At 39.9% G+C, this 16,469-nt stretch overlaps 1 protein-coding gene across 1 annotated transcript in view; it reads left to right on the forward strand.

Moving 5' to 3' along the window:
- The window catches only part of ADGRG4 (adhesion G protein-coupled receptor G4), a 115,775-nt gene that overhangs the window by 40,522 nt on the left and 58,784 nt on the right, over positions 1–16,469 (forward strand). The window contains exons 6-10 of the mRNA XM_024353217.2: positions 2,782–8,820; positions 9,834–9,928; positions 11,728–11,792; positions 14,514–14,553; positions 16,092–16,144. Coding sequence (XP_024208985.2) covers positions 2,782–8,820; positions 9,834–9,928; positions 11,728–11,792; positions 14,514–14,553; positions 16,092–16,144 — 6,292 coding nt within the window. The remainder of the gene's footprint in view (positions 1–2,781; positions 8,821–9,833; positions 9,929–11,727; positions 11,793–14,513; positions 14,554–16,091; positions 16,145–16,469) is intronic.

Below are 16,469 nucleotides of genomic sequence, written 5' to 3' on the forward strand. Positions count from 1 at the left end.
TGCTGAAATATACCAGTTTCTTGATAAGGCCTAACATAATGTGCATCTGTGGTAATTGGAAAAATGTCATAAAATTAAGTGAAAAAGTACTTTTTATATAGCTTTGTCTTTTCCCCTTAAAAATGTGTGTACTTTTATCAACTCATCTATACAGTCAATTGGAAGATTGTCATTCATTCTACTTGCTAATGACCACAAAATCCTGAAGAACATCCTACACACACCTCAAAATTTCTGGATATGCAAATTATAAGTAATTTTAATGCTCAGGACAGTGAAACAAATCAGTAGATTGTCTACTACCACAATTATTCCTACATCATAGGTAATATGCTTCTCAGATGGATAAATTCAAAATACTAATTTCCCTAAGGTAAATATGGATGTTTGGGTGATTTCAATTGGAGAAAGATCATGACTCAGTCTTGAATTTTACTATGTACCATTTTCACTTGGATATTCACTATCATCCTAAATTCCACTTATCCACGTCTGAACTGGGTGTTTTTCTTCTGAGTGAGGCTACCTTCCCAATTTTTCTGTTTTTATGAATATTACCACTATTCTCCGAGTTGCCCAGAAGCAAACTTTGAGTTCTCTGAGATTTCTGTCTTCTTTATCTCTTAAATCTCTTTGTTATCATACCCTGTCAATTCTTACTTTCCAGTACATATAGGGATAGGAATCTTCACACTGCTCTCACATCATTCCAAGCCTTATTCAGTTATTCTATTAGCTTACAAATAGATACTAAACATCTACCATGTGCCAGGCACTGGGATAGACACTAAAGATACAATGGTGGGCAACAAAAGATGAGGACTCTGTCCATGTGGTCTAGCGAGGAAGACAGACATTAAAAATCACATGCAAACAAAGGTAAATCTCCAATTATGACGCATTAAATGAAGAAGAGGTATGAGGCGTCATAAGAGTCTAAAATAGATTGGTGTGAGCTAGTCATGGAAGTCAGGGAAGGTAGGCTTCCCTGAAGAGGTGATGCATGAGCTGAGAACTGAAGAATTGGCAGAAGTTAATCAGATGAGGAAGGATGGGAAGTACATTCTAAGTAGAGGTTACAGCAAATGCAATTGTCTTGTAGTGGGAAAGAGCATGCCAAGTATTAGAGAACTAAAAAGAGGAAGACTAAAAAAAAAAACAGAGGGGACTTAGCACAAATTGAGACTGAAGAGCTAGAGAGGGACCAAATCATGCATAGCTTTATATGCTTTATTAAGAAAAAATTTTCTTTTTATCCTATGAGCAATAGAAAGCAACTAAAGAGAGCTCAGTGTGTGTGTGTGTGTGTGTGTGTGAGAGAGAGAGAGAGAGAGGAAGGGGATCAGATTGGCACTTAAAAAGATCATTTTGGTTGTATTATGGAACAGATTAGAGGGGGTCCAAGAGTAGTGGCAGACTAGTTCAGTTGGGAGGCTACTGCAGTAGTCCAAGTGAAAGATGATGGTGACTGGTTAGGGTGGTAAGTGATGGAGATAGAGATAAACTGGGGTGAGCCAAGAGATATTTAGGAGCTACGATCAATAGGACAAGATTATGGATTGGCTATGGCAGGTGAGAGAGAGAATGAAGGAGACAGAGGGAGAGACAGAGAGTTGGAGCTTGCATAATTTAATGTATGATAGTGTAGGGCCAGTCACTAAAGGAATACCAGAAGAGGACCCAGTTTGGAGAGAAGCTAATGAGTTCAAGTTGGAGAATGTTGAGTTTGAGGTGTTAATGAGATATCCAAGAAACGATATCAAGTAAACAATTGGTTATATAAATGTGGAGCTCAAAATAGAGATCTGGTCAAGAGATATAACTTTGAGATTTGTCTGTGTATAGGTGTAAATTGAAATCCTAGGTGTAGAGAAACTATACAGCCAAATGTGAAGAGGTCCTGGGACAAAGCCTTGGTCAGGTAAAATAGGATGAGTCTAAAAATGAGTGGACAGAGAAGTAGGAGAAAACGCAGGAGTGTGATGTGTAATGGAAAGCAATGAAAAGAGTATTTTAAACTCATTACTTCTACTAAATAAATGTTAATTTGGGAGTTCCAGATTAAAACATTTTCAATCTAGTGTTTAAATGACTGATAGAAGTTTGACCAAGTGAAAGCCAACTGTTTTTTGAGCACTTACTCTGTATAAGAAGCTATGCTAAGTGTTTTATGCACATTAACTCAATCTCATAACGATTTTATAGGATAGGTGTTATTATAATCCTCATATTATAGAGGAGGAAACTGAAGCACAGAGAGGTTAAGCAACTAGTCCAAGGTTATGTAATGGGTGTGAAAGAGATGGAGCCAGCATTTAAAACTAATCCATTTGAATCTGAGGTTGATTTTTTCTTTTTGGAATATTTTAAACTACACAATTCAATTTCTTTAATAGATATAGGACTATTCAAGTTATCTGTTTCTTCTTAACTGAGTTCTTATAGCTGTATTTTTCAAGGAATTGGATCCTTTCCCAAAGCGAATCTTCTTAATCAATGCACTCCTGTGGCATGCATCCCTCTTTCAGGAATGTTTATATATTTTATGAAGATACTACGAAATGGATGTCTTCCTACCAGTTACTTAACCAGAGTGTTATGAGTGCCATATAGAGGTCTTAGAGAGTAGAAAATTATCTTAAGGAAAATCAAGTGATCAAGTGATTTGATTATATCTATGATACTTTCTTACAAAATGAAAAGAAATTATAGAGCTCTTTCTAGTTGTCTCTAATTTCCAAAGCTGGATCCAAAATAACACATTCTTTCTGATTTTTTTAGTTGTTCCTGAAAATATGACAATTCAAGAAAAAAGTACAACTGTTTCACAACAGATAGATATGACCACTCCATCCCAAATTACTGGAGTAAAACCACAAAAGACTGCACATTCCTCTACACTATTGTCTCAAAGCATACCTATATTTGCAACTGATTACACAACCATATCATATTCCAATACAACATCTCCACCTCTGGAAACAATGACTGCACAAAAAATCTTAAAGACACTGGTAGATGAGACAGCTACATTTGCAGTGGATGTTTTATCAACTTCATCAGCCATCTCTCTGCCTACCCAGAGTATATCCATAGACAATACTACCAACTCCATGAAAAAAACGAAATCTCCATCTTCAGAAAGCACAAAGACAACAAAAATGGTTGAAGCCATGGCTACTGAAATCTTTCAACCACCTACACCTTCTAATTTCCTATCCACATCCAGATTTACCAAGAATTCAGTTGTATCTACAACTTCAGCAATTAAATCTCAGTCGGCTGTTACGAAGACAACATCTTTATTTTCAACTATTGAGTCAACATCTATGTCTACAACACCTTGTCTCAAACAAAAATCCACAAATACTGGGGCACTCCCTATCTCCACAGCTGGCCAGGAGTTCATTGAATCTACAGCTGCCGAAACTGTACCTTGGTTTACAGTGGAAAAGACTTCACCTGCATCTACTCATGTTGGGACTGCATCAGCATTCCCACCTGAGCCTGTGCTCATCTCCACAGCTGCTCCAGTAGATTCTGTATTTCCTAGAAACCAGACAGCATTTCCATTGGCAACAACTGATATGAAAATAGCATTTACAGTCCATTCATTGACTCTCCCAACTAGGCTTATTGAGACCACACCTGCCCCAAGGACAGCTGAAACAGAATTGACATCTACAAATTTTCAGGATGTCTCTTTACCCAAAGTGGAAGATGCCATGTCTACTTCCATGTCTAAAGAGACCTCCTCTAAGACTTTTTCTTTCTTAACATCCTTTTCATTTACTGGGACTGAGAGTGTACAGACAGTTGATGCTGAAGCTACACGTACAGCCTTAACTCCTGAAATCACACTTGCATCTACAGTGGCTGAAACTATGCTTTCCTCCACAATCACAGGACGAGTTTACACCCAGAATACACCTACAGCTGATGGACACGTGCTTACTTTGATGTCCACTAGATCAGCTTCCACATCCAAGGCACCTGAGTCAGGTCCCACATCCACAACTGATGAAGCTGCCCATCTGTTCTCCAGCAATGAGACCATTTGGACTTCCAGGCCAGACCAGGCCCTGCTGGCATCTATGAACACAACCACCATACTCACATTTGTGCCTAATGAAAATTTTACATCAGCATTTCATGAGAATACTACTCATACAGAATATTTATCCGCAACTACCAATATCACCCCACTGAAAGCATCTCCAGAGGGCAAAGGTACCACTACCAATGATGCTACTACAGCCAGATATACAACAGCTGTATCCAAATTGACATCACCATGGTTTGCTAATTTCTCCATAGTTTCTGGAACCACATCCATAACCAATATGCCTGAATTTAAACTTACCACTTTACTACTAAAAACAATACCTATGTCTACAAAACCTGCAAATGAACTTCCTTTGACACCAAGGGAGACTGTTGTTCCATCAGTAGATATAATATCTACTCTTGCTTGCATTCAGCCAAATTTTTCTACTGAGGAAAGTGCTTCTGAGACCACACAAACAGAAATAAATGGTGCAATTGTATTTGGAGATACAACAACCCCTGTACCAAAGTCAGCAACAACACAAAGATTAAATGCCACTGTGACAAGAAAAGAAGCAACTTCCCATTATCTTATGGGAAAATCAACTATAGCAGCAGTGGCTGAGGTTTCTCCATTTTCAACAATGCTGGAAGTGACAGATGAATCAGCACAAATGGTGACAGCTTCTGTCACTGTTTCCTCTTTTCCTGATATAGAAAAGCTAAGTACCCCATTGGATAATAAAACTGCAACAACTGAGGTGAGAGAAAGTTGGCTTTTGACAAAATTGGTGAAAACCACACCTAGGAGTTCATACAATGAAATAACAGAAATGTTTAATTTTAACCACACCTATGTAGCACATTGGACTTCAGAGACATCTGAGGGAATTTCAGCTGGATCTCCCACTTCTGGGAGCACACATATATTCGGTGAACCCCTGGGTGCTTCTACCACAAGGATATCAGAAACCAGTTTCTCCACTACCCCTACAGACAGGACAGCTACGTCCTTGTCTGATGGTATCTTACCTCCACAGCCTACAGCTGCTCATTCCTCAGCAACCCCTATGCCTGTTACTCATATGTTCTCATTGCCAGTTAATGGCAGTTCTGTGGTGGCTGAGGAGACTGAGGTTACCATGTCTGAGCCTTCTACACTGGCCAGGGCTTTTTCTACATCTGTGCTCTCAGATGTCTCAAATCTATCCTCAACTACAATGACCACAGCATTGGTACCACCTTTGGATCAGACTGCTTCCACAACCATTGTTATTGTGCCTACCCATGGAGACTTGATTCGTACCACTTCAGAGGCCACGGTAATCTCTGTCAGGAAGACATCCGTGGCAGTTCCTTCTCTGACAGAAACACCATTTCATTCACTGAGACTCTCCACTCCTGTGACAGCTAAGGCTGAGACCACCCTTTTCTCTACCTCAGTTGATACAGTAACCCCATCTACACACACTCTTGTCTGCTCAAAACCTCCCCCTGACAACATTCCTCCTGCGTCCTCCACTCATGTGATCTCAACTACGTCTACATCAGAAGCAACTCAACCCATATCTCAAGTAGAGGAGACTTCTACCTATGCTCTCAGCTTCCCATATACTTTCAGTGGTGGTGGAGATGTTGCCAGCTTGGCTACTGGCACCACAGAGACCTCTGTTGTTGATGAGACCACACCCTCACACATCTCTGCCAATAAGTTGACTACTTCAGTAAACAGTCACATTTCTTCGTCTGCCACATATCGTGTACACACACCAGTGTCCATCCAATTGGTGACTAGCACCTCTGTCTTATCTTCCGACAAAGACCAGATGACCATATCCCTGGGAAAAACCCCTAGAACTATGGAGGTGACAGAAATGTCCCCATCAAAGAATTCTTTTATTTCATACTCCCGGGGTACTCCATCTTTGGAAATGACAGATACAGGATTTCCTGAGACCACAAAAATTTCCAGTCACCAAACACATTCGCCTTCAGAGATTCCACTTGGGACTCCCTCTGATGGAAATTTGGCTTCATCTCCCACGTCTGGAAGCACACAGATTACACCAACCTTGACCTCAAGTAACACAGTAGGTGTTCACATTCCAGAAATGTCTACCAGTCTTGGGAAAACAGCTCTCCCCTCACAAGCTCTGACAATCACCACTTTTTTGTCTCCTGAAAAGGAAAGCACGAGTGCCCTTCCAGCATATACTCCCAGGACCGTGGAAATGATAGTAAACTCCACCTATGTGACTCACTCTGTCCCATATGGCCAGGATACTTCATTTGTAGATACCACAACTTCCAGCTCAACAAGAATATCAAATCCTATGGACATCAATACAACTTTTTCACACTTGCATTCACTTAGGACACAACCTGAGGTGACTTCAGTTGCCTCTTTCATTTCTGAAAGCACACAGACTTTCCCTGAGTCCTTGTCTCTTTCCACAGCTGGACTATATAATGACGGTTTTACAGTTCTCTCCGACAGGATCACTACAGCCTTTTCTGTTCCAAATGTACCTACAATGCTTCCTAGAGAATCCTCTATGGCAACGTCCACTCCTATTTACCAGATGTCCTCATTGCCAGTTAATGTAACTGCCTTCACCTCCAAAAAAGTTTCTGACACTCCCCCAATAGTGATAACTAAATCTTCTAAAACAATGCATCCAGGTTGTTTGAAAAGTCCCTGTACAGCCACTTCTGGGCCTATGTCTGAGATGTCCTCAATACCAGTTAATAACTCTGCTTTCACACCTGCAACAGTCTCTTCTGACACTTCCACAAGAGTTGGGTTATTCTCTACTTTATTGTCTTCAGTTACCCCCAGGACTAGTATGACCATGCAAACATCTACATTGGATGTCACACCTGTGATATATGCTGGGTCTACTTCAAAAAACAAAATGGTTTCCTCTGCTTTCACTACAGAAATGATAGAGGCACCTTCCAGGATCACACCTACAACCTTTCTCTCTCCAACAGAGCCAACTTTGCCCTTTGTAAAAACCGTTCCCACCACCATTGTGGCTGGGATAGTGACTCCATTTGTAGGCACCACTGCCTTCTCTCCACTCAGTTCTAAGAACACTGGAGCTATTTCCTCCATTCCAAAGACCACATTTTCACCACTTCTATCAGCAACTCAACAGTCATCACAAGCAGATGAGGCTACAACTTTGGGCATATTATCTGGGATTACTAACAGGTCCCTATCTACTGTGAACAGTGGTACAGGGATAGCTCTCACAGATACTTATTCCAGAATCACTGTTCCTGAAAATATGCTTTCACCTACTCATGCAGATAGTCTCCATACTTCCTTCAATATTCAGGTTTCCCCATCTCTGACTAGCTTTAAGAGTGCTTCTGGACCCACAAAAAATGTTAAAACAACCACCAATTGCCTTTCTTCTAATACTAGAAAGATGACTTCCTTGTTAGAAAAGACTTCCTTAACAAACTATGCCACATCTTTGAATACCCCTGTTTCATACCCTCCATGGACCCCATCCAGTGCAACTCTACCCTCTTTGACATCATTTGTTTATTCACCTCATAGTACTGAAGCTGAGATCTCTACTCCAAAGACCTCTCCTCCTCCCACATCCCAAATGGTTGAATTTCCAGTTCTGGGAACAAGAATGACATCTAGTAATACCCAACCTCTGCTTATGACTTCCTGGAACATACCCACAGCTGAAGGTTCTCAGTTTCCAATTTCCACCACTATTAATATACCTACATCCAATGAGATGGAAACAGAGACTCTACACCTTGTTCCTGGGCCTTTGTCAACATTCACAGCCTCTCAGACTGGTCTAGTATCTAAAGATGTCATGGCAATGTCATCAATTCCTATGTCAGGAATTCTTCCTAACCATGGGCTTTCTGAGAACCCTTCATTATCAACATCTTTAAGAGCTATCACTTCCACATTGGCTGACTTTAAGCACACATTTGAGAAAATGACCACATCTGTAACTCCTGGGACCACACTCCCATCAATTCTTTCTGGTGCCACTTCAGGATCTGTAATTTCAAAGTCAGCCATTCTGACATGGCTCTTATCTAGTCTCCCTTCTGGCTCCCCTCCGGCAACTGTATCTAATGCCCCTCATGTTATGACTTCCTCTACAGTAGAGGTGTCAAAATCAACATTTCTGACATCTGACATGATATCAGCACACCCATTCACTAACTTGACAACACTACCCTCTGCTACTATGAGCACCATACTCACCCAAACCATTCCTACACCTACACTGGGTGGTATCACTACTGGCTTCCCAACTTCTCTCCCTATGTCTATAAATGTCACAGATGACATTGTGTACATTTCCACACACCCTGAGGCATCCTCCAGAACCACAATAACTGCCAACCCCAGGACTGTGTCTCATCCTTCATCCTTCAGCAGAAAGACTATGTCACCTTCTACAACTGACCACACTCTATCTGTTGGTGCCATGCTTCTGCCTAGCTCTACAATAACATCTTCATGGAACAGAATTCCAACTGCATCATCACCCTCTACTTTAATTATTCCTAAGCCCACACTGGACTTCCTTCTAAATATAATGACTACTACATCCACTGTTCCTGGAGCCTCATTTCCACTCATATCCACTAGGGTGACATATCCTTTTACAGCAACTGTGTCTTCACCAATATCGTCCTTTTTTGAAACAACTTGGCTGGACTCCACACCTTCCTTTCTATCTACGGAAGCATCGACTTCGCCTACTGCCACCAAGTCCACAGGTACTGCTCCATAATGCATGTGGTGCAGCCCCAACAGAATTCATGCACTATGGGTCATGTGTTCTCCAAAGTGGCCCGTTCTTGGAAGGCAGAAAAGAATGAAGAAGGGTGCAGGTGTTTCTTATCTCCTTCACACAGTGGGTACAGTGAGTACCTTGTCCAAATACAAAATTCTCTAGCCATCTTTCTTGTCTTTGCCTTATTGAAATATAATGTAAATGTATATTTTCACTCAGCATGACAATTTCTAAGCCTACTTTCCACCTGTTTTGTTCTTGACTGTCTGACTCTGATTCTGCCAATGTGCACATGGACTAGGAACCTCATCCCTTCCCAGTAAGAGAATCATATGGCCTTAGGTCTGAGCATGCCGACCACACACCAGAAAACACCAGAAAAAAACACCAGAATATATCTTATCTTGCCTTTTGGATTCCTTTTATGCAGGTCTCAGCCTTCTCCAATCCCTACCTGCAGCTGACTAGGAGTGCTTGTCCAAGGCCAGGGAATATTTGGCTTCCATATTGTTCAAATTTGGAATATTCCTGCAACTTTTAACATTCTACAATAGAAATTTGATAGGATACACAAGAGCAAAAGGGAAAAAAGGAGAGAAAAACCTAAAGCAGAAAACAAGGCACAGGAAGAAAAAAACAGTTACTTTCTCAGGGAAAATGATCTTCTGAGATAATGTTCAGTTTGGCCATTGAGTGGACTGAAAGTCTGTTGGCCAATGAGAGTGGAGAATTGGTGGGATTTGTGGAGTGTCTGTCAACTAGAAATCAAGGAAGTGCCCAGATAAAGCAAAATTGGGATGGTAACGTCCTGTTCTGCTTTTTGATATGGAGCCGAAAGTGTTGGTTCTTGACCTTGGAGTTAAATTAAGCTAAGTTTAGGCATGAGATGTTATTATTTGGTTTACTTTAAAACAGAGAACACTTTTCACCAAATTTACAGAAGTCAAATTTCTTGAACTAAATGAATAAAATTAACCTCCTTATTTTTAATTACAGTTTCCTTCTACAATGTTGAAATGAGCTTCTCTGTCTTTGTTGAAGAGCCAAGGATCCCTATTACCAGTGTTATAAATGAATTTACGGAAAATTCGGTAAAATAATCTTTTGCATATTTATGGCATATATAAATATATGTGAATATATACATTTATATATATGACAGAATATATTAAAACTAGGCTTTACTTTTTTCTACCAATAATAAATTTCACAGCTAAGTAGTTTTTTTTTTTTTTTTTGCTGCAAATCTGTCTACTCTGTAAGCAACATCATGAGAATGTATGCAATCTCTCTTTCATAGTGCCAATGTTGAAAGCTTTTATGGAACGTTATTATTTTCATTTGTTGAGATCTGTACATTTCCCTTTAGAGACACAAATTCTGAGTCTTTGCCAAATTTTCCTATTTGGGAAAAGTGGGAGAGCAGTGATAACAAAATGTATACTTAAATACAATGGTATTTAAGTATTATTGTTTTCTGCATTTTATGTCTTTTTCCAACACAGTGAATGTTTTACTTATCCTTAATTTTTTCTTGATATGACTAATACATACTCTTTGTAACAAAATCAGACATTGACATCGAAAACCCAGAAAGTAAATGTCCTCTCTAATACTGTTCTGTGCATTAACTCCTCTTAATAGTTTAAGGTACATTCTTTTAGATATTTTTTCTGTGCATATTATAACATTGATGCATGTGTGTTCTTTTACAAAATAATTGTAGTTGTACTAGTTATGCTATTTTTCAACTTGCTCCCCCTCCTCTGCACTTAACCATGTATCTTTGCACATATTCATGCTGGTAAATATAAATCATACACTTTAACAGATGCATAGGGTTTCACTACATGGTTGTAGTATAGTTTTTTTTTTAAATCCTTTGGTGGACTTTTAAGTTGTTTCTATCTTCTTCTCTATTTAGAAACAATGCTTGGCTGGGCACTGTGGCTCATGCCTGTAATCCTAGCACTTTGAGAGGTTGAGGCAAAAGGATTGCGTGAGCCAAGGAGTTTGAGACTAGCCTGGGCAACATGGCGAGATCTTGTTTTCTTTAAAAAAAAAAAAAAAAGTTTAAGAAAGAAACAATGCTGAAAACAATTCCCTAGAAGTAAATTTTAAGGCACTTAAGTATTTTTATAGGATAAATTCCTAGAATTGGAATCAGTAGATGAAAAGATGTGAACCTTTCACATTTAAATAGCTGTCACTAAATGGCCTCCCAGATAGGTGACACCAACTTGCACCATCTCCCAACAGTAAATAATCATATCTGTTTCCCTTCTTTCCCTGTCAGCACTTATTTTCAAGTGTCTATGGCTTGGTTATAAATCCTTGAAAATGGGAGGGTGTATTAGTCTACTCAGGCTACCATAACAAAATGCCACAGACTGGATGGCTTAAACAACAGATGTTTATTTTCTCACAGTTCTGGAATCTGGAAGTCTAAGATTAAAGTGCTGGCAGAGTTGGTTTCTGGTGAGGCCTCTCTCCTTGGTTTGCAGATGGCCATCTTCTTAACTGTGTCCTCACATGGTCTTTCCTCTGTGCATACGCATCCCTGGTCTCTCTTTTTCTTCTTATAAGGACACTGGTCCTGTTGGAGTAGGGCTCCACTTTTATGATCTTATTTAACCTTACATCCCCAAAGGCCTTATCTCTGAATATAACCACATTCGGGGTTAGGGCTTAAACATTTGAGTTTTGGAAAGACACAATTCAGCCCATAACAGCAGGTAAAACGTAAATGGAAAAACTTAATGGAGCAGATGGAAATGTTGAGCCAGCTGAAATAATGAGTGCAGCTTAATGATCACACCATCCCAGGTGATTTTGCTGAGTTAAACTAGAGGAGCAGAATACTAAAACTGATTTTTTTTGTCTTGTACAGTTGAATTCTGTATTTCAGAACAGTGAATTTTCTCTTGCTACTCTGGAAACCCAAATTAAAAGCAGGTATGTGAATGACATTTACTGTGGGTCAAAGGGCAATTTGAGGGCATTTTGGGTTTGTTCCTATCTGGAGGGGATGTCCTATGTTTATGTCTGAGATTTAGGGCTGCCACATTTTTAGTTGCATCTTCCTTCCTGAGTAGGTTCTTTTTGGCATGAGGGAAAAAATTGTATTACTATTGTAGGGCACAAAGCCAATGGGAGAACAAAACAAAAGAAAATCAATAGGGGAAGTCATGCAGTTAGACTGAGTTACCTCTAATGCCCTTTTCATCTCTAAGTTCCTATGAATCTGTGATTTATACAAAAATTATGCTTTGAAGTGCTATGTATGGACAATGCACGAGGATTTATAAGGCCTTTTATTTTGGAATGATTCACTTTCAGAAAAGAGAAATTCCAAAGTGAACTTGAAATGTCTAAAGCAAGAATGTTGACTAATCCAAGATTTGCTTGGGGCACAAATTTCGAAAGGTGATTGCAGTGAAATGGGCAGGCACTGAGTAGTATCATGGAAACTATGGCAAAGGCAATTGCTCACCTGAGAAGTATTTCCTGTATTCTTTCGCTGCACATATACTAGTCCTCTGTAAAGGGACACCCCGCAGAAGCTCTTTGAAAAATAGGCATGGCTCTGTTAAGCCATGGCAAACTGATTTTTAAAACATAAAATGCTACTGCCTGTCTTCTGTACACTGGGACTTTGGTTTCTCTTACATATCCAAGTATTAATTATTAATCAAGTATTAATTCATATATGTATTAATAGGTTCAAGAAAATTCATATAAATGAATGGAGGTAAATCTACGGTAGGTTATTGTCTTAGTCAGTTTTGAGTTACTATAACAAAAATGCTATAGACTAGGTGGCTTAAGCCACAGAAATTTATTGCTCACAGTTCCGGAGGCTGGGAAGTCCAAGATCAAGGTGTTGGCAGGTTCAGTGTCTGGTGATGGCCCTCTTCTTGCTGTGCCCTCAAGTGGCAGAAAGCAGAGAGACAGAAAGCTCTCCTGTCTCTTCTTATAAGGGTACTGTTTCAAAAAAATTCAAACTGTTTTTTTCCTCTGTTGTCATACCAACACAACAATCAATATAGAAGACTTCTACGACCAAACGTGTGGGGATTTTCCCCCAACACACCAAGCAGCTGACACCAGCTGGTTGTTCTCTACTTCAATTCTATTCTGGTGTTATCCTCTCAAAAATAGCTTCAGATCTCACAGGTCCCCAAGACTGCCCCTCACCCCAGACACTAGTCAAAAGTCCAGGCCTCCAGAACTTCTGACTAACTGACTTCAACTTGGGGTTCCCGTGACCCACTCTTTGAGCTTGATTAATTTGCTAGAGCGGCTCAAAGAACTCAGGTAAATACTTATGTGCATTGGTTTATTACAAAGGATACTGCAGAAGATACGAATGAAGAGATGTGTAAGGCGAGGTAAGGGACAAGGGGAATAGAGCTTCTATGATCTCCCTGGGTGCACCACCCTCCAGGAACCTCCATGTATTCAGCTCTTGGGAAGCTCTCCAAACCCAGTCTTCTTGGGATTTTATGGAAACATCATTATATCAGCATTCCTTTCCCAAGTCTCATATGAGGCAAGACTCTTTCTGGAGAGGGTCTTAAGACTCACAATCAGAAAGGTGAAGAAAGATTAGAGTTCCGCCTTGGGGCAGGTGAAAGGAGGGTGGGAGAAGATCAGAGAGATTCTGTTTGCTGAAGCCAGCTTCTGAGGCCTAGCACACCTAACATTATAACAAAAGACTGTAACAAGGGCTATGGGAGTTATGAGCCAAGAACTGTGGATGAAAACATATGTGTACACACACACACACACACACACACACAGAGACACACATATAACACCCCAGGCACCGATTCCATTCATGAGAGTTCCACCTTCATGATCTAATTACCCCTCAAAGGCCCCGCTTCCTAATATAATCACACTGGGGATTGGACTTCAACGTTGAATTTTGGGAGGACACAAACATTCACAACATTTAACCCACTAAACCAAAACTAGAGATGTCTGGGGGTATAAAACATTCTTTTTAAAAACTGTGTCTATTATTTTTCCTTATTACACAAGTAATATGTGACCACTGTAAAATCTTAGAGCTTTACAGAAATATATATATATATAACATGGATGGTAAAAATCTCTGAATACTTGCCTTCCCCCACCCCTTCAAGAACTCCTGTTAACAGCTTATTTTATTGATTTTTCTAGATTTGTTTTCACACATTTACTAAGAGAATAAGATTCTCCTCTACATACTGTTTGACAACTTTCTTTTCATGCTTTGTAATACATCATGTATGCCTTTTCAGGCCAATACATGCAGATATAGCTCATTTGTTTTAATAATTGTACAGGATTCTTTTATATGATATGCCATGATGTTTTCCTCCAATTATCTAGTGATGGACACTTGAGTAATTTCCACTTGTATGTCTATTTTTATGCACTTTTGCTGGTACCATTATGGAATAGATTCCAGGATGCAAGGTTAATAAATCAAAGGCTTGCCACCATTTTGGTATGCATATAATGAGCAAGCCCATTGGAAGCATTCCTCTGGAGCCTTAGCATTATTTGAATTCCAGGCTGGGAGAAGTCTACTGTTCTGCCTCAGAGTTGCCTTTCTCCTGATCTCATGCCCTGTATACTTGGTACTATATTTCATTTTCCTATAATTTTGTAATGCTTTTGATACAGGGACATTTCAGAGGAAGAGATGGTCATGGATCGAGCTATTGTAAGTAATTTTTCAAAATGAATCTACTTGTGACCTATCCTATGCCTGATTAGATGTAAGTCAATAGCTCTTCCACCCAAGTATGTATTATCAGGCGAAGCTTTGTTGTGGCAATTGGGGGTCAAATTACATTATTTCCTTTGGGATTGGTACAAAAAGCCATCAAGAAAACCATCCCCTGCTTTTTTGAACTATCCATGTGGCAGCTTTTTGAGGCACATTTTCTGGTCTACAGGGATTGTAAATGGTAAGTGAATTTCCTCGTTATAGATGTCTTGCAAAAAAAACCTAGCTCTTCCAACAGTGACACAATTATTTGCAAGACTGGCATTCACACAATAAATCCACCCTCTATTTGTCCAGATTTGAAGCCAGAGTGTGATAAAACTATCTCCCATCATCCTTGCCCCAATTCTCAGTTCTTGTTCCATTGCCTCAAAGCTTTACAATAGCACACTCTAAAATGAGTAGCAAGCACACAGCTTTCCAGGTATTTAAGTGTGAGGTAAGTATTTGATGATACAGAATACAATCAAGCCCACAGTACAGGGGCCAGAAGCAGTGACTCACACCTGTAATCCCAGAGATTTGGGAGGCTGAGGTGGGAGGATTGCTTGAGGCCAGGAGTTCAAGACCAGTCTGAGCAACATGGGGAGACTCCATCTCTACAAAAAATAATTTAAAAATATTAGCCAGGCACGGTGGTGCATTCCTGTAGTCCCAGCTACTGAGGAGGCTGAGGTGGGGGGATCACATGAGCCCAGATTTCAAGGCTGCACTACACTATGACTGCACCACTGCACTCCAGCCTAGGTGATAGAGCAAGGCTCTGTCTCAAAAAACAAACAAACAAAAACCTATAGTGCATAGTGCATTCCAAATTATCCACTATCATTAAAAATATTTTCTGTAAATAGCTGAGTCAGAAATTTTGATATATACACATTATAGCATGATATAACTAAAATTCCTTTCAGTAACAGGTGTAAAATCCTTTTGGTGATAATGTGGTCAAGCTGCCTGGGTTGGAACCCTTGCTTTTCCACTTCCTGACTATGAGACCTTGGGCAACTTAATTAACTTCTCTGTGCTGGAGTTTCCTCATCTGTAAGATGAGGACTGTTGGAAGGATAAAATGAGATCATCTATGTTAAGTGTTTAACACTGGGCTTAGAACATAGTAAATGTTTGATAGTGTTTACAATTGTCAATTGCATGTTAATATCTAGATCCAGAAGCCTTAGATTCTGCTCCTAGTTCTGTGACTTGTCAACTGTGTGATACTGGGCAGACCATTTAACTTCTCTGTGACTCAGATTCCTCATGTAACAAAGAGGGCGACAATCCCTGTATTGCCCACCCTACAGGGTTGGTGTGAGGAGTAAATGCATTGATGTTTTTGAGGGTAGTTTGCAGACGGCAATGAGTTACATAAATGTGAAGCATAATTATATAATTGTTGTTAACAATAAGCCCTGTACTCAGTTATGACATTTGTTTAAAGATTTCAGTGACTATGTACTTTTCTTTTGCATTAGTTGGAACAGAGAGAAGGACAAGAAATGGCTACAATTTCCTATGTACCATACAGGTAGGAAGTAGGAACTGAGTTTATTAATAGCTGGCACATTTAGTTCTGATTTTCCTTCCGTTTAATTCTGTATGTGCGGCCAGTTGGCCAGAGTTGTCAGAAGAAGATCAAAGTACCCAGTGATTATTTCACATATGCTGTAATTAGGTCCTTGCCTTCATGAAATATGTTGTTTCGGTTGGTCATGGCACAGGCTAGCGGCCAGCCTGCTGCCTCTTTGCAGTGAAGAGAAAAAGGGGTGGTCATAATCTGGGACGGGGGAGTGAAGTGTTTGTTTTGGTCAAAAAGGTCCACGAAACACTTGGCAGGGAAATTGGAAACAACA

Source organism: Pan troglodytes, chromosome X, assembly GCF_028858775.2.
Source record: "Pan troglodytes isolate AG18354 chromosome X, NHGRI_mPanTro3-v2.0_pri, whole genome shotgun sequence".
NCBI lineage: Eukaryota > Metazoa > Chordata > Mammalia > Primates > Hominidae > Pan > Pan troglodytes.